General features: G+C 42.4%; 1 protein-coding gene across 3 annotated transcripts in view; it reads right to left on the bottom strand.

The window, feature by feature from the left end:
- Positions 1-1,153: 1,153 nt before the first annotated feature.
- Positions 1,154-21,969, bottom strand: part of B3GALT5 (beta-1,3-galactosyltransferase 5) — a 35,853-nt gene continuing 15,037 nt past the window's right edge. The window contains exons 2-4 of one of the 3 annotated variants that reach the window (XM_014599192.3): positions 16,162-16,279; positions 9,308-9,499; positions 1,154-8,811 (exon numbers count right to left, since the gene is read on the bottom strand). In XM_014599192.3, the coding sequence (XP_014454678.1) occupies positions 7,852-8,811; positions 9,308-9,322 (975 nt within the window). In that variant the 5' untranslated portion in view covers positions 9,323-9,499; positions 16,162-16,279 and the 3' untranslated portion in view covers positions 1,154-7,851. Of the gene's footprint in view, positions 8,812-9,307; positions 9,500-10,804; positions 10,964-16,161; positions 16,280-21,969 lie in introns of those variants that run through there. The other 2 variants (XM_059720749.1, XM_019475999.2) reach the window with 2 other exon arrangements.

Genomic DNA, 21,969 nt, shown 5'->3' with positions numbered 1-21,969 from the left:
CAAGGCTCTGTCCTTGGGCCTATTCTTTTCGACATCTTCATTAATGATGTGGACATTGATATCAGAAGCAGACTGGCCAAGCTGGATGATCACACCAAACTTTAGGGTAAAGCATCCACACCCAAGGACAAGATGGTGATCCAGGCCAACCTTGACAGGCTCGGAAAATGGACGGATGAAAACTTGATGGCCTTCAACACTGAAAAATGCAAGGTACTCCACCTTGGGAAGAAAATCCCACAGCATGCTTATAGGCTTGGCAGTGCTACACTAGCTAGGACCATGGCCAAAAGGGCCTTGGGGGTCATGATTGACCACAAGATGAATATCAGCCATCAGTATGATGTTGCAGCCAGCAAAGTGAGCAAAACTCTGGCTTGTATCCATAGATGCTTCTCTAGCAAATCCCAGGATGTCATCCTCCCACTGTACTCAGCCTTGGTGCATCCAATTCTGGGCTCCACAATTCAAAAAGGATGTGGAGAAGCTTGAGAGAGTCCAGAGAGCCACACACATAATCAGAGGGCAGGAAAACAGACCTTATGATGAGAGGCTGAGAGCTATGGGATTCCTCAGCCTGGAAAATGCAGGCTCAGGGGGGACCTGTTAGTTGCCTATAAGTATATAAGGGGTGTACATCAGGATCTGGGGGAATGCTTGTTCACCAGAGCGCCCCAAGGAATGACAAGGTCAAATGGTCACAAACTCCTCCTATAACATTTCAGGCTGGACATAAGGAAGAACTTCTTTACTGTACAAGCCCCCAAAGCCTGGAACAGACTGCCACCAGAGATGGTGCAAGCACCTACTCTGGACTCCTTTAAGAGTCAATTGGATGTTTATCTTGCTGGGATCCTGTGACCACAACTGACTTCTGGCCCTTCGGGCGGGGGGCTGGACTCGATGAACTTCCGAGGTCCCTTCCAGCCCTAATGTCTATGAAATCTATGAAACCCTCAATCACTTGTTCCCCATGGCAGTTGTGTGTTTATGCTGTATAAAGGAACCTACCCCTTTTTTAGACTCCTTCCATTCCACTGTATTATAGGGAAATGAAGATAATTTGTTTTAATTTGTAATAAACCTCTTTTGAAACAATCTGAGTTTCAAAGCATAAATTGCACTCTCAGACAAACAAAATGGACAGATAGGGCTGTGATAAAATATTTTACTAAAATATCATCAGACATTCAGTTTTTGTTAGCTTAACATTTAGATGTCCTATGCAAATAATGTAAACAGTGTCATGCATAGTTATATTAGAACTAAAAAGTTACCTGTGCAAGTACAATCATACTTTGTGGCATCAGATATGCTATACATAATTAGCCCTTTTGCTACATTGAGTTTTTACATATGGCCAATGAATGATTACAAAAATATAGACTGGGACTTTCTGAGGAGCCTAAGAGATTTCTCTTCACAAACCCTATTCACATTCTTGAGATGTGGACCCTGCGGCACCTTTGAAAATCCCAGCCAAAATTTTAAAAAAGAAATAAAAAGTTGTCCAAAGAGTTTAGGATTTACATTATTTATTAACATCACTTTATTTTCTTAAAAAGAGCTTGTGTTGAGGGGAGTGGAAACTTTAGGATGCTGAAATATATTTTAATTAACTGTAATCCACTGTCTGCTTTGTTGTTTGTTTTTATGGGCCCAAGGGCTAAACTGAAAGACAGCAGAGTATCTTTCAAATTTCTAGAGTGATTCAAAATGTCCTGATCTGATTGTTTTCTGAACCATTGAGTATAAAAATGTTACAATATAGCACTTCCTCTGCAAGTAAGCTCTTTAAATAATTCATTCTGAAGCATGTCATCAGATTTTTTTTTAAAAAATCATACGTCTAGCACTGCATAATTTGTATTTACAAAACCAATAAATAGCCTTGGCAGGATTTGATTGTTATTGATAAACATGTCAGTTTGACCACACACTCACAGACCAACAGAAAAATATTTCCATTGGTAATAATCAAAATTTATAGAAAGGGGACAGTAAAACCCTTACCCCTGTTACTGCTAGTGGAGCAAAAGAGATGGCGGGACAGAGGGTGTAGGGGTTAAAGAGGAAAACAAGGGGTGGCCTAATGATTGATCAATTAAGTAATTAGCTGCTCATTCACAGGTTTGGAAGCAGGCTGGAGGGGGATAACAGGCTACTTAAACAAACCCCTACCCAAAGCCAAGAGGTGGGGATGGGGAGTGACCAGAGAGGGAGTGGCAGCAGGGTCCTGCCTGGGCTGGGTTGGCTAAACAGGGCGGTGGGCCCTGAGGGCCATGTTCCCAGAGCTCTAAGAGTGCTGCTGCCCTCCTCCTCTCGTCCCTGATCACCCAGCTCTTTCCTTATGAATGAAGAGAATGATTTAAAGAAGATATGATTTATTGATTTATGGATATTTACTTTTTATATGTTGATGTGTGATTTTATAAAGCTTTTAACAGTATCCTGTCATTACTACATTGCCTGCACCCCACATCCCTAATTTCATACCATCCTGAAAATGTAAATAGATAACAATTGAAATAAAGGCTTAGAATTGAACACTGCTTTTAGCCACCAAAACTATTTAAAAAATAAAAATTGAATTCTGCCAAGCCTACTAATAAATGTTTCCAGATTTTCCATACTGACCACTATTAGCAAAATATAAATAATTTGGCAAAGTTCATTAGTACACTGTTCAGTGTAATGTTGCTAAAACCATTATCAGTGACTTAAACTGCAAGAGTTCTTTTCATTTGGCTAATACCAAAATTGTCAAGTGTTAGTTTTTAAACTAATGAATTTGATATACCTGTGATCAATTATTTTCTTATGGTTTTTGTAATAATGTAACTTAATGTTTTAGTCTCTAATAATATCTTTCACTTATTACTGTTCAGAGCAGATTTATCAAGTGTATAGAACTAAAAAAAGAAATCAAAATATAACTTAAATAATTGTGATGAAAGTAGGATATATCAGTCAAAACCATTCCTTCAGATAATGCAAAAAGGGCAGCTGAACTATTTAAATTGAGACCATTTGCTAGCCTTCAGTAATGAATATCTCAAACAATTTAGCCAACTAGCCACAATAATATTAATAATATAGAGTCCTAGACAAACACCTGTTATATTCTGAACATAACATAGTGGCAATATTATTTTAAATGGAAGTAATGATGGGAATCCATATTTCCATAAGCTGCTAGAACCACACAAATATATGGGGAGGAAACGGTGTTCATGTTGGGAAGTCAGAAGGCAGGGCTGAGATGCACCTTATGGACTAACTAAATCAGACATGCATAAGCTTCTGTGAGCCTGAGTTCACATTATCAGCACTTTATCAGTGTATCATCATCTGATTAAGTGAATTCATGCACACCCTGCCTTCTTCCTGACTTCAAAATAACAAAGCAAACTCCCTCTCTCTGCTTATCGTGGGATAGTCCTTTAAACAATCTCCAGAGAATTCATTGCCAGTAACATGGTGACCATAAACTTAACATGAATCCCTTTTTTACAAACAGTAGGGCAGATTCTGCAATCTTGATTCACATTAAGCTGTACTTCACTAGTGATTCTGTGGAACATAACAGAGCCACTCTTGGTCCAAAATACCACCCATCCATTTTGAGGAAGGGTACCAGAATCTGGACCTCAAAAGGTGACTGTTCTCTTCATAGTAAGAAAGGATCACAAAGTCTTTACAAAATTATGTACAAATTGTAATTGATAGAGGGATTTCAGTACCTCATAAGTCACATTCACTTCAGGGAAGCAGCACAGAAATATGCTGGTAAGGGAAAGGCCTGAGTCTTTGTGCACAAATTCAGCCTACCTAAGGCTAAACAGCCACACCATCTAACAGAACTGACCACTACATTTTCTCACATATAACCATAGGCAGAGGGAGAAGAAAATGGGGCGGGGGGGGGCGGCAGGGCAGGGGGGCTGAGCATGTGCCCCCTCCCCCCCCCCCGTAGAAAGTCTGCAGGGAGAGAGGCAGTGGGTGGGGGAGAGGGAATGGGGCTGGGGCTGGGGCTGGGGCTGGGGCTGGGGCTAGGGCTTGGCAGGGATCGGGAGGGAGTTGAGGTGAGCCAGGCCCAGATAGATCCTGGGGTGCCAAAAAGTGATCTTTACCATAAAAAGGTTGGAGACCACTGTTTTAAAGGATCATATTCATTAATGTAACAAGGTTAAATGAGAGCAGTTTTTCTACCTGGTATTTAGCTTGGGTTGTATCTGCTTCTTTCCCAGATCTGAGGAAAAGGTTTGTGTAACTTCTGTCCTAGCCACACAGCTGGTCCAATAAAAGATATTATCTCACCCTAGAAATCTGGCATCTTACATATTCCCTGGACCATCACAGCTACAGCAGCAACACTGCTACTAGATTTTAATGTCTAGCACAGAAAAATCATTCTTCTGATATTGAATACTTTTTGCTAACTATAAAGGACAAAGCTGCTCCTAGTGGACAGGATAATAATAGTATTAGGCACAGAGATAGTGGCTATGTGATATCCAACAGTGAATGCGGGCTGAGAGCTACAAGCAGAGCCATCCCTAGGGGTATGCTGGTCTGGGGCATATCAGCCTGTGCAGGGCCTGGGGGGGCGGGGTGGCAAGCAGCCAGAGCTAGCAGCCCTTGGCAGCAGTGGCAGAGCCAGTGGGTCTTGGCAGTGGCGGCACATGGCAGCTGTGGCGGGGCCTATACAGCACTGACCACAAGGCCCCCAAAAGCGTGGAGCCCAGCGCAGTCACCCTGATTCATCCCCTTTAGGGACGGCCCTAGCTATGAGGGACTGAGGAAGAATTTTCCTTAGTGCAAGAACAGCAGAGTAAATAGTCTTACCATACTTCATTTCACAGTCTCCAGCACAGGGGCAAGGCTATGGACAGACCAGGGACATTCCCTTAAAACTCAGCACTACAGGAATTCCATAGTGCAGCATCAGCATATACTGACATATATCAGTCATGGTGCAATATCAGCATATCAATATGTTGTCCCAAAAAGAGACATCCTCCGGGAATGCTGTAACTTATGCAAATGCCAGTTTTAGCCATTTTGAGCCACCTATCTCCTTCTTTCTTCTGGCCTCTGCAGAAGCACAGCACAGAACCTTCCCAGTGTCTTTAATCTTTACATTGGCATCATGCACAGCTTGTGTATTTATGTCCTATGACAGCCCTAGAAATTCTTTACATTGAGAAGGACAGTTAAGAAAAGTGGTGAAAAAAATGAAGCTTGGCTTAAGGACCCTGATCTACCTCCCCCACTGAGACGACCAGCAAAATAACTTCAGATATAGCTGGGGTGTGTTCCCTGATGCTGAACAAACAGAAAGGATTTGCTCATCCTGTGATATGCAAATTAAGGACACTCCACATTGCACTGCACCAGAAGTGAACAAATCATTGTTCTTGTTCCTGTTATTACAGTTATCATTATCACTTCCCAGATCTAGAGATACTTATGCTCACCTTCAGAGAGAACTATGTGATAAGGTATACTTATTCTTCTACCTTAAGCTCAATGCCATGAAACTGATGTTGGAATTGTTGAAATATTGGAAATTTCATGTTCATTTTAGCCTTGTAACTTTCCCTTACAGAAAATACACAGTAAATGTAGTCAATAACTATTTTTCCAGGCCCCAAATCTAAACCCTGGAGCATACACCTAACTTTGAGCAGGAGTAATTCCACTGATTTCAGTAAAACTATCATGTTTGAAGTCAGGCACATATTTAAGCATCTAGATGAATTGGGGCCCCAAGCTACAATAACTAGTCACTTACAGCAAAATGCATCATACTGGTTCATATAACTGTATCAGAATATTGTATTTATGAGATTTCAAAGTACTTCTAGTAAAACATCAATTTAATATAGCCTTGGGTTGTGGTATATATTTGTAAATAAAACTGATAGGTTGGAGTCTATCAGTTATATGTTAGCCATGATGGAACATACTTCTCCATAAATCAGTGGGAATTTTGCAAATGTTGTGACTACAGAATTTACCCTCTACATTTTCACTTTATTTATCAGTTGCATTTACTTTAAGGGCTCAGTCCTATGTTCATTGTACATCAAAAGCTCCCATGGATCTCTAGAAACACTGGATACTAAAAAAAACAGAGAATCAGGCTCTTGGTCTGTAACATTAAGCGGGCATGTTTGATTACAGCAAAATTTTTTTGCTCCTCCCTGAATTTATGACAGGAAGGAAGATGTTTATAATACATTGTCTCATTCATTTAAAGCGATCATAATTCAGTTCCAATAAACCATGTTACAAAATTATCATATTTTCTCACATATAACCTACACCTTTCCCCCCACCCCCCAAAAAAACAAACTGGGGAAAATTGGGGTGCACATTATGTGCAAGGAAAAGAGAGCCTTAGGGATCCAGAAATTTGGCTGGGGGGTGGGAAAGGAGTGGTGGGAGCATTAAGTGCTGTAGCTTTGGGTACCAAGATAATTAACATGCCACTGCTCCCCACCCCACATCACCAGATTTCCAGAGCCATGGGGAGCCACTCTCCCCATCCACATACCAGATTCAGCCTGTGCACAGGGCTGGTCCATGGCCAAAGCCAGTGCATTAAGTACAACCTAGCATACAGCTCTGGGCCTGGTATGCTAGATGGTGCCTCGCACGCTGATTATGAAGCCATGTGCTGGGTTGGAGTTGGCATGCTGAGTCTGGGACCTTGCACTGGCTCTTGGACCATGTTCTAGGTTGGACCTAGCATGTGGCTCCAGAGACAGGGCATAGTCGGCATTCAGCCCCAGAGACAGCGTGTGGGGTTGGACATGGCACATGTCTATGCAGTCCCAAACTGGCTATGCCCTCAGGCTGTGCAGTCCCAGACCTGCCACATGGATTCAGACCCATTGTGTCAGATCAGGCCTGTCACACAGTCCCAGACCTACCACGTGGGATCAGACCTGGTACATAGCCCCAAACCCACCGTGCTGGATTGGTCCCCATGGGTCCCAACCAGCACCCAGGGCTGGCAGTAGGCTCAGGTCCCTAGACCCTTTTTTCTACATACTACCTTTTAAAAAACAGGGTGTACATTATATTCAAGAATAGGTTATACATGAGAAAATATGGTACAATGCTCAGAAAGCGATAGCTGTGACAGTGATCCATGGATTCATAAAATCCTTTCTAGAACAAATCCAAGTCAATAGAAGTAAGTGGGACTATCTCCACCGGACTTTGGAAAAGGCTCTATGTGCTTGATATTCGGTATGAAGTGTACCTAGAAAGCAAATCTGGTGTCCTTAAAGGCTCTTGAGATAACCCACCGTACCAAAGGCTAAGGTCTTGCAATGAGCTTTGCATAGGCATATCCTTGAATCTGAGCAAAGCCTTGTGGATTTCAGTAGTGTTCTATACAAGTCTATTGCAGGAATGTGGCCTGTCAGGAAATGTGGGAATATCCTTTTGGCCTGTAAACATTTTTAACCCCCACCACCCACCCTCAAACACACACAAATTATCTATCAAATATCTGCTTATTCGTCTATATACAATATCACTAGTCATTCTTGGACCTGTTGCTGGTGATGCCGGTGTGCAGACAGACAGAGCAGAACAGTCACATTGACTTAAAACCTGAAAGAAAACAAAGTGCTTGCAAATAAAGAAAAGCAAAATTACAAAGTGTGAGATGGAGATTTTCACATTCCTAGACAGGTATGGTGATAACAAAAATGCTAACAGAAATATTTAATGTCTTCTTCAGTGAATGGGTCCATGTCCTGATTTCAGGGAGAGTTTTGCCTGGGTAAAGACTGGCCCTCTGGATTTTTGTGTGTTAGTTTCTTGTTTCAGCTATGTCAAGCAGCTGGGCATATTATCTACTGATTTCTCTAACTGAGACCAATAGTCCTGCTGTTCACGAGGTGTAATGTAGTGGCAAGTCACAAAGTGACAAAGTGAGAACTGAAGCTTGATTGGAAAGAATGTCTGTTTTGAATTAAGTTCCTCCAATTTGATTTGTAGTTTGGCTAGGCACAGTCCTATGTAAACATCCTCTAGTTTAATAAAGGGAATGCTTTCTGAAATATTAAGAACCTGACTAGCAACATCAGTAGAAAAAACATAACCAGTTCCTGAACAAAATGGAGGATAAGTGCTTCCAGGATATTCATATTTACTCACATACCACTTACTAAACACCTGTCGTATTGGGCGCTCATTCATTTTTAAAAACCCTGTAAAAAAGTTAGAGCTTCTGTTCTTTCTTAAAAGAAGTTCAGTCAAGTAAAAGACATTGACAAATACGTCTGAATCAGTTTTCATAACAAAACTGGACTGTTGACAGAATTTGTGAACCCATTCCATTCCCATCATTGTTTTCAAAGTCAAATTATAATATGTATCTATAAAACCCTTCTGGATAATATCTTTGTATGCCTGGCTTTCAGCGAGAACCTCAGTTTGCTCATATTGATTCTCAGTGGTTCCAAGGAGGAAAAATGTTAGAATTCGTTTCCTAGCAACTAGTCTCTCCTTCCCCCACGTTTGACGAATAGCCATCCTAGCTTCTTTCTGGTCACATGATGATGTCACAAGCAGTACTAGGAATGGAGGATTCTTACTGCAGTCCGTATCTGGCAACTGCAGGAACTTTTCAGTCTTTTTTTTAAAATAAGTCAATGATGTAACCACTTCACCCTTTGGGCAGAATATGCAGATATCACTCCAGTTGAGGGTGGTGTAAAAACAGACACACAAAAAAGATGCAACTGCTATAAGGAAAATAAACATTCTGGATATCTTGAAAGCCATCTGAAAGAAACAAGAGCAAACAATACATTATAAAAATAAAATTTAGAGCCTTTTGCTGTTGTACACCAAAATACATGCTGTTGTTTAGGGATGAAGGGCCATATATAACGTATAGTACCTGTATATGACAATTGCACACATAAGGAAACGAAAAACACTGCAGAATTGTCCAAACACATTTTCCCCAGCATCATTCCCTCAGGAGGGAAGGGCACTCTCCCAGCTGTGGACCCATCAGGGTTCTGATCCCAAGACTGAGCACATCTTCCAACACCCACATAGGTAGACTCACTAATGGCATGATCATCAGCACTGATGTGGCACACTTCCTTACAGTGTCCCCCATTGAGCATGCCATAAAAAACATGACTATGAGAAGCCATGCTGCCAAGAAAATCACCCTCCCAACACAAGACAGTGCTCCCATAATCCTCCATCAAGATGGAATTTACAGTAAGAGGAAGAAACAGAGGGTAAAAGAAATATCTCCACATACACCTGATTTCTCCATTCATTTGAAAGATGACCATGTCCTGAGCCCTCAAGTATGGCCAGACTAGACTGTTCTCTCCTTATCTTCTCTCCATTCTTGTCCAGCAGTCTTTTTTTATTATTCCAAAAATGGGTCCCATATTTTTCTCCATTTCTGGTCACTGTAGGTAGTGGATTTGAGAATGAGATCAGCCATCTTAGGAAGAAAGAACATCATATAAGTTGAGTTGCATTTTTCTTTCTTGTACAGTTTTGTATTTAATTTATATGTATGAGACATTTAAACACAAAGAGTAGAAACAAAAGTTGTACATTTTCATTCCTTCTCTTTTTAGAGGCTCACTCATGCTTGTAACAAAAGACTAAACTTGGCTGACCTCTCATTGATTTAGTTTAACTTTTTCTGGCATTCCACCCATGAAAGGAATTACAGGTTTCCCTTGATTTATGTGCTACATGTGTTCCCGGAGAATGGCCCATAAATCGAATTCACATAAAATTAACCCACTTTATAATGTAACAAATAGGGATAGGTTCCCATGGTGGTGAGGCAGGGACGGAGGGAGTGAGGCTGGGACTAGGGAAGGGGCGGGGGGAGGGCTGCCGCTCCTGGGGCTGCACAAGGGAGTGAAGCAAAGGGAACTGTCAGTGGGTGTGGGGTAGCAGGGCACAACTCTTGCTGCAGAAGGGTTTGGGGTGAGTAGGAACAAGCAAAGCTCCAGGTGGCAAGGGGCACAGCACTGCAGTGGCCCCAGGAGCGGCCTGCACCAGCTGCAGAGGGAACTGTCAGTGGGTGCGAGGGGGGAGCACCTCTTGCTGCTCCACGCCCCCCCCCCCCCCCCGGAGGGCTGCGGGCTGGTGGGCTGTGCTGGGCTCTTCCTGGGGGTGGTGCCCCGAGATCTGTGTGTGGACAACAGCAGGCCGTCACTGCAGGCTGAGGCCAGTGGTGGCACTGGGCTCTTCCCAGCGCTTGGGGTGGGCCACACTGAATGCAAGGAACAGCTCAGTGCTGCCACTGGCCCCAGCCTGCAGCGGCAGCCTGCTGTTATCCTGTGCACAGATATAGGGGGCACAGATATAGGGGCACATGCCCCCGCTGGGAAGAGGGGGTGCAGAGCAGCAAGAGGCATACCCACCCCACCTACTGACAGTTCCCTCTGCAGCTGGCACAGGCTGCTCCCAGGGCCACTGCAGCTGGGGCTGGGGTAAGTGCCATGCCCCATGCCACCCGTAACTCCACTTGTTCCCATTTCACCCCAGCCTCTGCTGCAGTGGCCCCAGAAGCAGCCAACACCAGTTGCCTGAACCATGGCACAGCACAGCCCAGGAGCTGGGATGAGTAGGGACAGGAAGAGCCCCGGTGCAAGGGGATAGGTGGAGCACGGTGCAGCCCAGCAGCTGCAGGCAGCTGGCACCAGCTGCTCCAGGAGCTGCTGCAGCCAGGGCTGGGGTGCATGGGGCCCTGGCCCCACAGCCCTTTCTCCTCCCCCCACAGACTTACCTGCTTGGACAGGGCAGGGGGCGCCTATGCCGATTGCATAAAAGCGAATTTACCTCACATATAATGAATTATGGGTCTAAGAATGCTCATCACATAAGAGTGAATTCATGTATAGAGAACCCACATAAATTGAGGGAAACCTGTAAAAACATATAAAGATACACAGGCAAGTGTAAAAACTTCTGGAACTTCTAAATTTCATGGGATCTTGATTTAAGCCTTCTGACTAGGATAGTTCTGCCTAGAATTTCCGGTTCTAACTTAATGTCCTTCTTTCACTCAGATTCAGACATGTGCCCAGAATTCATTCTCTTTTCTAACGGTGAAGAAATTTTGTGTCAGGATAATTGTACATTCAAATCTGAATAACTGTTCTTGGGGTAAAACCCAGCTGACTCACATGTATGGTCTTGCTAACTTTAATAAGACTTCTTACATGCATAAGGCAAGCAAAATTACCTAGTGGTTTATTACAGTTCATCTCTAGATTGAAGTCCTCAATGACATTCATTTTTAACTCAACTCTATTGTTACTTAATACAAATGCACTTTACAAACTGTTGAGAAAAAAACTGTCTCACATTCCTTCTTCCACACATTTGCCAGTGCACAGCCTTTCCATGATATACTCCTCTGTTCAGGGTTATGCCTTTTTAGTATAGCTTCTACCAGACATTTGAGTGTTATGAAAACAATTTTTTTTTAAATCATATTTTATCATATCATGCAGAAGTCCTCCTTCTTCAACAGAGCTACAGGAAATTATGTGTATCAAGATTTGTTCCTATCACATGCTAGTAAGAGGGCATTCAGAAGACTCTAAACTCCCAGTGCTTCCTAACATGGAACATTTGCAAACATAAGATTTTGATATAGCCAAGCTACTGAAAAGGAATAAAGAAATCACAGCATGATTTCTTTCTGAGACACTTTAAGTCATTTAAACAGCAAACAGAAAAATAACAAAGGGATTGGAAAGCAAACAGTATAAGGTAAGGCTGAGAAAACTAAGCATATTTAGCTTGCAGGTGATTAAGGTGAGACATGATAGAAGTCTTGGAATATCTGGAAAGACTGCCATAAAGAAGAGGGAAAACAACTTTTCCTCTAGCCACAGATAACAAAATGTGAAACAATGGCTTCAAAACTGCAGCAAAGTAGATTCAGATTACATATCAACAGAAATCTCCTTCTTGTTAGAAGTGAGACAATACCCAGGGAAGCTGTCGCTTTCTTCATTGGAGGTTTCCAAGGGGAGGCCGCATAAGCAGTGGTCAGGGATGATTAGGAGTAGCATTCTTACATCCATGCAGGGGGTTGAACCAGATGACCCTTGAAATCCCTTCCAGCCCTGTGATGGATTTGTAAGGCAAAACACAGACAGCCTGTCCTAATTTTACTTGTTTTACCTTTGTCCAACCCCAATGACTTCAACGGAGTAGAATTTTATTGGAATTACTCTTGATTTACCTCAAGGTAATTAAAACTGATCTGGTCAACATGGTTTTCTCAGTGTGCCTATGGAAGAACCCACCTTATATAGTGCCTCATCCAATACTTTCATAACTATATTTTTTCTTAAAAACTGGTGATTAAAATATTTGTAAGTACAGCTGACTAGCATTAAGGCTGAATTCAAATTCCCATTGCATCTTTTTCAACTGCTTTCATTTCACTTCTTCATACAAATTCTTTTTGGACTGAAATGGTCCATAAATGGTCTAAAGTCAAAGGTGAATGCCTTCTAATAAGTCAGCTAATCTGGTTTTAAGTATCTTTGTTATGAAATACTGTACTTACTTGAATGGATTTTTTCCCCCATTCAGCGTGGGGGAAAAAAGTCTGTCTTGAATTTGAGTACCAGTACTCTGGCCTCAGCTTCCACCTGGGCCCAAAGCCAGAGGCAGAACTGTCCAGGCTGCCACTGCCATCTGGAGTCAGCAGCAGTACAGTGAGTGTAAAGGTGTGCTAGGGTGACCACCCATCCTTCATTGGGTGGGACAGTCCCAAAATGGGAACATCAAGTCCCAGTCCCAGGCTTCATGACTCCAGGACAGCACTTTCCCAGATCCACAGTGTCATAGACGGATCCAGGTTTTCCATTCCCCACGGAAAAATGCAGGAAAAGGGATTCCCCTTGCAGGTTGGCAGCATTCCAGGTTGTGAGGGGCGGCTTGGGGCTGGGGGAAGTAGGATGTGGGGTTGCCACATGCATGTGTGCACATGCACACATGCACAGGGCAAGGGATACAGCCAGGTACTGTGGAGAGCAGCCTTCTGCAAGTAAGTCGGGGGGGGTGGGGGAAGCCTTGGTGGGGGAGTGGATTCAGGCCTCCATTGTGAGGGAAGGAGTGGAGCAGGGTTGGCAGCTGGGGCTGGATGTGCTGACCAGCCAAGGCAGTGCATGAGGCCTGGGGCTGGGGCAGGAATTCATGGCCACCTGGCCTAGCTGGAGAGTCAGATGGAGCCACATGCAACTCATCTGGGGGGCTTCAAGCGGGGCTGGCTCCCTGCTGCTGCACACACTACCTGGGAACAGGGCATGGGGGGACATGTGGCCCCGCAGACTTGTGCACAGGATGGAGATGGATGTGGGCTGTCTGCTGTGGGCTCAGGGCTCCACACCCTGTTACCCTCCCTGTGGGGCCTCTGTAGCCCAGCAGGCAGGACCCGGCATGGAAAGGAAGAGAGGCTTGGTACTGCTGCTGCTGGGAGCCCCATGCTAGCCATACTGCAATGGTGAGGTCAGGTGTCCCCTGCTCACCCAGCAGCAGCAGAGGTGGTGGTGCGAAGCTGTGCCTCCTGTTGCTGCCAGGCAGACAGGGGCAACCTTGCCATGGTGGCGTGGGGCTCCTGGGGGAATAGCAGCAGGGCAGGGAGCCCTGAACCTGCAGTGGGCAGCCTGCATCCTCCCCTACCCCCACGGGCTCAGCTCAGTTCTGCTCTGACCATGCCACGGGGGGGAGGAGGCAGAGGCAGGCTTGTGTCCCGCCTTACAGTTTTTAAAAGGTTGTAATCCTAGGCCAGCCCTAGATTGGGCAGCAGCAGGGGTCAGAGATTGGGTGGGGAAAGGGTATCAGTATGCATTGGAATCAGGTAGGGGTTGGGCACCAGTGCTGGTCAAGGTTGAGTGGGGGGTTGAGTAGGGAATGGAAATGGAATAGCTTTGGTTGGGGATCTGGTGAAGGACCAGGCAGCAGGTCTGGGAGTGGGCAGCAGTGCAGGATGGAGATCAAGCAGCAGCATGGGTTGGGGATCATGTTGAGGGGCAGCTGGGGTGCAGACACGGGGCGTCAGTCTGCCTGGCCATTACCCTCCCCCTCCCAGTGTGCTTGGAGACAAATTTAAGACAACCCTCCAGTAATCAGATTCTTTAAATATAAAATTATAACAAATTTATATCTTTGTATTTATCTAACCTAGTTTAATTGGGTGGGGGGTGGGGCAGGGAGTCATCTTAATTTTGACATTACCTTAGATTCAGGCAAATATGGTAATTTCATCCAAAAGTTCTGCATTTTAACTGAAGCTGAACATTTCAAACCTGGCTCAATTTGTGGATCTTGATTTTGAGGAGTACAGAAAGCCATAAAAAGCCATAAAAAGTACAGAAAGTACAGAAAGCCATAAAAAGTCAAACCCTAGTCTCAGGTGACTCATCTTCAAAACAAACAGCAATTAAGTTTGTCAAATTATTCCCCATTGGCTGTATTCTGATATTCTTAGCAGACCTAACACTAACTTGTCTAGCAAGGTACTCCACCACAAGTGGAAAAGATACCACAGTCTTATTCTTTGAAAGTCTTACTCTGCTCCATTTGAAATTATAATTCTCCACTCTTAGGCCAAGCTGTGAATCCTTATTCGTGCTGTTGAGAAGTTACAGAAATGCTCCTGGTGAAGTCAAGATCATTTGAAAAAACTTCTCACTGAAGTGAATAATAAGATTGCAATCTGCTCCTTTGTGAGAAAAAGAAGCACCATCTGATTCCAAATATAAGCCTGGTAATTACTAGGCCCATTTAATCAAGATTTTTTGGCCTTTAGGTTCCCAGTCCTGCAAACAATACTGTGCAGCCAGAATTCAAAGGGCTCTGGGCTGACACTGCAGTCCAACTGTATGTTTTCAATAGAAGCATTGAAACTTTCTTTAGAAAGGTGTGTTTACTGGAACAAAGCGGCATCTGTGCTTTGTTATTTCAATTTTCAAACATTTGCAGCAGAAAGTGTTCAAGGACTTGGATACTTTTGTGTTCTTTTTTAATGTTTCTCCTTGTGTGTGCACCTATGTGCTATTTAGATACCAAAAAAGTAATTATTTGTGCTCTTACAATACTGTTTCCTTCTAACAGCTGCAAGTTTTCCTTCCCCCCTGCTAATTTTTCATACCTGGATCAATGCAGCTAATTTAATTGTGTTGGTGGGACCTTATTCTCTCATCCAGCCTCCATGTCCTTAACAGGCATGTCACAAATCAAGGGAAGAGATTCTTCTGCTCTGTTCAGCACAAGTGAAGTCTCACCTAGAGTACTATGTCCAGTTTTGGGCATACTTCAAGAAGAATGTAGACAGTTTGGAAAAGCAACAAAAATGATTAGGGGATGGGGAGGCAAGACTGATGAAGAAAGAGCGAAAGAACTCATGTTATTTAGTTTGGAGAAGAGAAGACTGAGGTGGCATTTGATAACAGTCTTCAAATACCTGAAAGGCAATTACAGAGATGATGGAAATGGGCTTTTCTTTCTGACCAGGGGAACTAGGACTAGGAGCAATGGCCTCAAGCTTCAGCTGGGAAATTTAGGTTAGAGATTAGGAGGAACTTTCTGACTATGAAGCTAGTCAAGCATTGGAACAGGCTACCTAGAGAAGTTATGGAATAATCTTTGGCAGTTTTCAAGAGCAAATTAGACACTTGTCTGCAGTGGTTTAGTCAGGGATGATCCTGCCTTGAGCAGATGGACTAGATGACCTTGTGAGATCCCTTCCAGTCCTACTTCCTACTGGTAGTTTTAGAAAGCAGGCAATTATGACAGTTGGGGTAACTATTTCAGATTTGGTTAAAGGATGCCTTTACTACTGTGCTCACCACTGTAGTATCTGAGCATATTAGCAAGAGTTATAGATTTATACTCACAACAATCCTGTAATATAGAAGCCCCATTATACAGATAAGATATGGAGAGAGATTGAAATTGTATCCTCAAAGATGATCCATAGTAGCAGACCTCTACAGAGTCAGTCCTATCAAAATCAGTGGGAGTCTATCTAGGGCAGGAGTCTGTGTCAAAGGGCTGGGGCCCCAATTTCACAACTTGGGCACCCAAAAATAGCATTTATTTTAGAAAACTGTCACTTACCCAAGATCCCCTAGGACAACATCCCCTGGGGCAAGAGAGAACCTAAATGTGCAGAGTCTCAGTCCAGAGCTTTAACTATAGGATCAGTTCTTCCTGTTTACCAGGGAGAAGACAAAACCTGGGAAAGAAAAAAATATTTTTCATTAAAACCGCCAGAGCTTCACAAATCATTTCTCATCTCAACTTTGGCTTTTCTTCTGTACTGTGTGCTGAAGAGGGTTGCCCTTCTCACTGGTTGACCTGTGGCCATTACCATAAATCAGGCAATGGAGTACCTCAAACATCTAACTGCACTTAGTGAAGAGGTCAGGAGCAGAACAGGCCAGACAAAGGAAATCCCTCTGTTATTGTTTGAAAAGAAATTCATCTTGAATCAGAACTAAATAAAATTAGAATTTTTGTCCATGGGAAGAAAAATGCTGAAAATTTCTTTTTCACAAGAAGCAAAAGGAGTTGTTAATAATAATAATCAGCTTTCCCCTGGCACCTCAACTCCCTGCTTAGCTCCCCGGGGAGCTGACTTGGGTCTTTATCTCCATCTGGTGTCTTAAACAGCAAGAAGAGGCAACGGCTCATGGAGTTATTTCCCAGGGCAGCTGTTTCCTGACTCCCCAGTACATTGGAGCATTTCAGAGTTAGACATGATAGCTGGCCTCACTGGCTTCTGCTGGAAGATTCAGGAAAATTGACATATTTCCATGGGACATTTTGATTTTGTCAAATTGGCTTCTTCTGTTCTATATATATAGAGAGATATATATAGAACAGAAGAAGCCATTTATATGGGATTTCAAGGTCAAAATTGGAAGAGTTAAAGCCCAAAGAAAAGGGACTGAAGAGGCTAAATGGAATGAAAAAGCAGATTTGGCCACAAAAGCAGGAGCAAAAGAGAGTCCCCTGTGGGAACCAAGAGAAAGGCAGAAGCACAAAGTAAATTTTTGAGCTTAGACTTGCCGGAATTGCAAAAGGAAGATAAACAATTACAAGAGCTGGTGAGTAAACAGGAGGTTTGGGATGGAAGATTTGGAAAGATAAATTTGAGTTAGTTTTAGCAGAGACAGATGAAGCCCCTGTATCAGTGGTGCCTACTCAAATCAGAACTGAAATTATTACACTAACTCATGATAACAAACATTTAGGAGTAGAAAAAACACTGAAGCAATTGCAGGCAACTGGATGGTGGCCAAAAATGAGAGAAGATATTGAGTAACGTGTACATATAACTGTTTGCCTTGTGTTGCTAATAATCCAGATGGTAAAGCAATCAAGGGACCATTGGGACCTCAGAGGATTGATGGCCCCTGGAGTCGGTTGCAAATTGATTACACTGAGCTGCCTAGAAGTACAAAAGGTAATAAGTATTGTTTGGTAATTATAGATGCATTTACCAAGTGGATACAAGCCATTCCCACTTGGAAAAATGATGTGTTAACTACTGCAAAAATGCTAGTAGAGCAAGAAATCAGGGGTCGTGGACAGAGGTGATATATTAGACCAGCAAGATTTTTGCAAAAAAAAATTCCTTTAATTGCAGGCTTTCGGGCACAAACATCCTTCATCAGGCATCAGCAAAAAGATTTTAAAAGTTCTCCTGGGTAGAAATGAAAGTTCATAGTTCATAAGTTTTCACAGAGGAGTCAATAGATGGAAAAACCCTCTGGGCAGCAGTTCTTAGCTGGTAAGGAGTCTCAGCTCTCCTGAGAGGCTATGATGATGCAAATTACCCTTTTTTGCAAAAATCTTGTTTGTCTAATAAAATATATCACCTCTCTCCATGAGCCCTGATTGCTTTTTTGTCTAGACCAATACAGCTACAACCTGCATACCTAGTAGAACAAGTGTTTTCATGCCACGAAGTACCAAAGGAAATTGACTCAAACCAAGGACCCCACTTTGTGGGAAAGGTAACCAAGGGAGTATGTCAAGCTCTACGAATCAAGCAACGGTTGCATATTGAAGGCCATTCACAGAGCTCAGGTTTAGTGGAAAGAACTACTAGAACCCTAAAGTTACCCCTGAAAAAGGTGGTAGAACAGCAACGGAAAAATTGGGATGAAAAATTAGCTTTGGTCCTAATGGCACTCCCAAGGATCAACAGCATCACATGGTTATACTCCTCATGAGGTCATAACAGGCAGGAAAATGAGATTGCCTGAACAATGGTGGCTAGGAGAAGAGCCTCTTGATCAGCTCTAGCCTTTAGTTCTCCCCCAACCAGTGCATCAAACGAATCAGTAAATTGTGTGGGATTTTCTCTATTCCATAACCCACTAGAGACAGGGGCACTGCCATTTTCACAAGAGAAGGAAAAAGGATTCAGTGCCTTCTTTGCTTGTGGACTTCCTCTATTGTTGACTTTTGATCTAGAGGTTGGTGGTTCTACTCCCGTCCTGACTAGGCCTCAAAAGACTAGGAGTGGACACTAGCAGCAGCATCCATTCGTTCCTGTAGAGATTAGAAACAAGGTGCTTATTGCCCTGCTTGCTCAAAAGTCTCAGGAGAGGAGAGAGAGGAAGTCTAAAGGTTTTGGCATTGGAAGGAACCTGCCTCCTCCTGGCCCTGTGACCTTGAGATCCACAGAAGTACAGAAGCTGCACAAAGGAGCTGAAAGTATACTTCCTTATTGAAAGGTAAGAGTTTAAATTTCTCTGAATTCAGTATATTAAACTTTATTTTAGTTGCACTAGTATATTTTAATAACCTATGTAATTCATAATTGAATTCCTACTAATGTGATGTTTTGTGACAAATCACCCAACCTTAGCAGTGAGGTGAGGCCTGCAGGGCAGGGAAGTTGTTGACAGTTAACTCTGAGGAGGCTTCTCCTCCATCTATTACTAAACTTGTGCATGCTGTAGCTTAGTGTTTATATATGCAAACTAGCCACTAAATTACATGTTTCTTTTTTCTCCCTCAGCAAAATGGTGCAACCAACTTCTAGCATATGAAAGCATTTCCACAATGCAAGTTATTCTGAAAAAAAGTGATTTGCAAATACTGTCAAATGAAATATGCATTTCCAAATGCTACTAGGATGACCAAACACACCCTTGTATGTAAGAAGTGTCCTGCAGACATTAAAAAATCGTTCATGGGTGTAAGTGAGGAGGAAGTAGATCATGATGATGAAAGTGCAAGTAGCTCTTTCCAGTGTTCTTAGTCTAGAAGTCCTGCTGCTGCTGCTGCTGCTGCTGCTGCTTCTATAACATCAGCATCATAAAGGGATGCCCAATCAACATCCTCAAGTAGCCAAATATTGCAACCAACTGTATGCAAAAGACTCTCAATAGCTTCATTTGTAGTCAAAATGAGGCCTGAAGATCAGGAAAAAATTGACCAAGCTCTTGCAAGAGCAATATATTCTTCTGGACACCATTGTCAATAACTGAAAATACATACTGGCTTTTAAATTACTAAGACCACCATACCATTTGCCCAGCAGACTTTCTTCGAGCAAGCCTCTTTTAGAGTCAAAATATGAACGTGTAATGTAATCTGTGCAAGGAGAAATCAATGAAGAACTGTGTCTTGCAGTACTTACAAATGGATGGACAAATGTGTGGGGAAGGAATCATAAACTTTGTGTTAAGAACACCTCAACTAGTTTTTTACAGAAGCACTGAAACAGAAGAGAACAGGCATACTGCAGAGTATATCAGTAGTAAAATATGTGAAGTCCTACAGAAGATTGGGAGTGGTAAAGTATTTGCTTTGCTGACTGACAATGCAAGTAACATGAAAGCAACATGGGAGACCATAATGGATAAATATCCACATATTACTGCAATAGGATGTGCAGCGTATGGGCTAAACTTGTTTCTTAATGACATCATTAAGTTGGACACTGCAAAAGATCTATAGAAGAGCAAAATAAGTTATAAAACATGTAAAAACTACTCATATTGGAGCTGAAATCTTTAAGAAGAAGCAGGAAGACAAGAATGCAAAGAATAAAATAGTGACACTCAAACTCTGTAGTAAAACTACATGAGTGGAGTGGTGATCTCATTTGAAATTTTACTACAAAACAAAGAAGCTCTTCAAGAAACAGTAATAATTGAGGATCTTAAAGTACCCAGAAGTGTTAGAAACACTGTACTTGATGAGGATGTCTTCCGGGTTCAGCTGCAGTACTCCCTGAAGATTCTAAAGCCAATTTCTTCATCAACCACTGCATCATTATCAGACATTCCTTACCAAATGGCCCAGATAAAATCAACTGTTGTTGAGAATCTAAGTGTATTTCCACTTACAAGTACAGAAGAAAGAAAAGTGAAAGATTTTATTAACAGACAGGAAGAATTTTGTTGCCAATCAATTCATGCTGCTACAAATCTCTTGGATCTAAGATTCAAAGGCAGAAATGTTAGTGATGATAACACTCCTGCATTTGACTGGATTACAAAACAAGCAACACACTTAGGACTTGATGTTGGAAAGGTACTTTCAAATGTTGCAAAGTACATAACATCTTCAGGTATTTGGTCCTGGAATACAGTCTGGGACTCTGCCAAGCATATCCCTCCTGCAACATGGTGACAGGGCCTTTTCATGACACCACCTCTGACTCCTCTTACTTCTCCTGCTTCAGATTCCTCAATCTTCTGCAGCATGTGAAAGAAATGGGTCTATGTTTGGAAATACTCGCATCAAATCAAGAAATAAACTAACATGTGAAAGAATAGAGAAGCTTGTTTCAATCCGGGCAACCTTCAGTTTTCAGAAGTCTGTGAAGATGATAAAAATGAAGGATCAGAAGAAGCTGAAACTGCTGATAGTGATAGCTCAGAAAATTAGACTGATTAGACAAAGTTTCATGTATTAAAATTTGTATTCAATGAATCTTGGGGGAGGGGGGGTTCCTTTTTTTTTAGCTCTTTTTCTAAAAATGAGTGCTCTGTATCTGCTTGACACTGTGGAGGAAACTAAATCTAGAATACATAATAACTTTCTTTGTTTTACTATAATGTTGATAGTTGCTTCTATTTACAACTTTAATTTCTGCCTTCTTCTCATAAACTGGCAAAAACTAAGATGCTAGCTTCCTTAGAGTTCAGCAGCTTCTGGCTCCATTTGTAACAAAAATTAAAAACATGTAAATTAAATTAAGGAAATTTGTAATTATTGTCTGTATAAACTATACTTTCAAATTTAATAAATATCCCAAACATGATAATTTTATGAGCAAACCAAGTTATGCATAATACATTTTATGTTCTTAAAGTAGAAAAGTAAATTTAGATATGTAAATGTTGCTAAGAAAATAAGTATTGCATATATTTCAATTTTCCCCAAAATTTCTGGTTTTCTTTTCCAAAAAAAACCCAGGGAAAGACATTTTTTGCCCATGGCTTCAAAATTTCCAGAAATTTTACATCTCTATGCTGGGCATTATCATCATTATAGTGGTCACTCAAATTGGGATGTTAGTCCAAATGCACTGATTGGGCAAATAATAATCTGAAAACAAATTCAGGAGAAGGAGATTCATAATTGACTCTTATGCCTTAATCCACATTAATAAGACTCTAATGTGCCTGGCAGAAGATCCTACACACAGAGTTGGTGGCCCTAACTGCCTTGAGTACAATAGCCAGTAGGGGTCTGTGAGGCGGGCCTTCATAGAATCATAGAAGTAGGGTCGGAAGGGACCTTGTAGACCTTCAAGTCCGACCCCCTGCCTGGGCAGGAAGAAAACTGGGCTCAAATGATCCCAGCAAGGTAGGCATCCAGCCGCTTCTTAAAGACCACCAAGGTAGGAGCCAGCACCACTTCCCTTGGAAGTTGGTTCCAGATCCTAGCCGCCCT

The sequence above is a fragment of the Alligator mississippiensis genome, chromosome 1 (genome assembly GCF_030867095.1).
Source record: "Alligator mississippiensis isolate rAllMis1 chromosome 1, rAllMis1, whole genome shotgun sequence".
Lineage (NCBI taxonomy): Eukaryota > Metazoa > Chordata > Crocodylia > Alligatoridae > Alligator > Alligator mississippiensis.
This window is presented reverse-complemented; position numbering and strand designations above follow the sequence as displayed.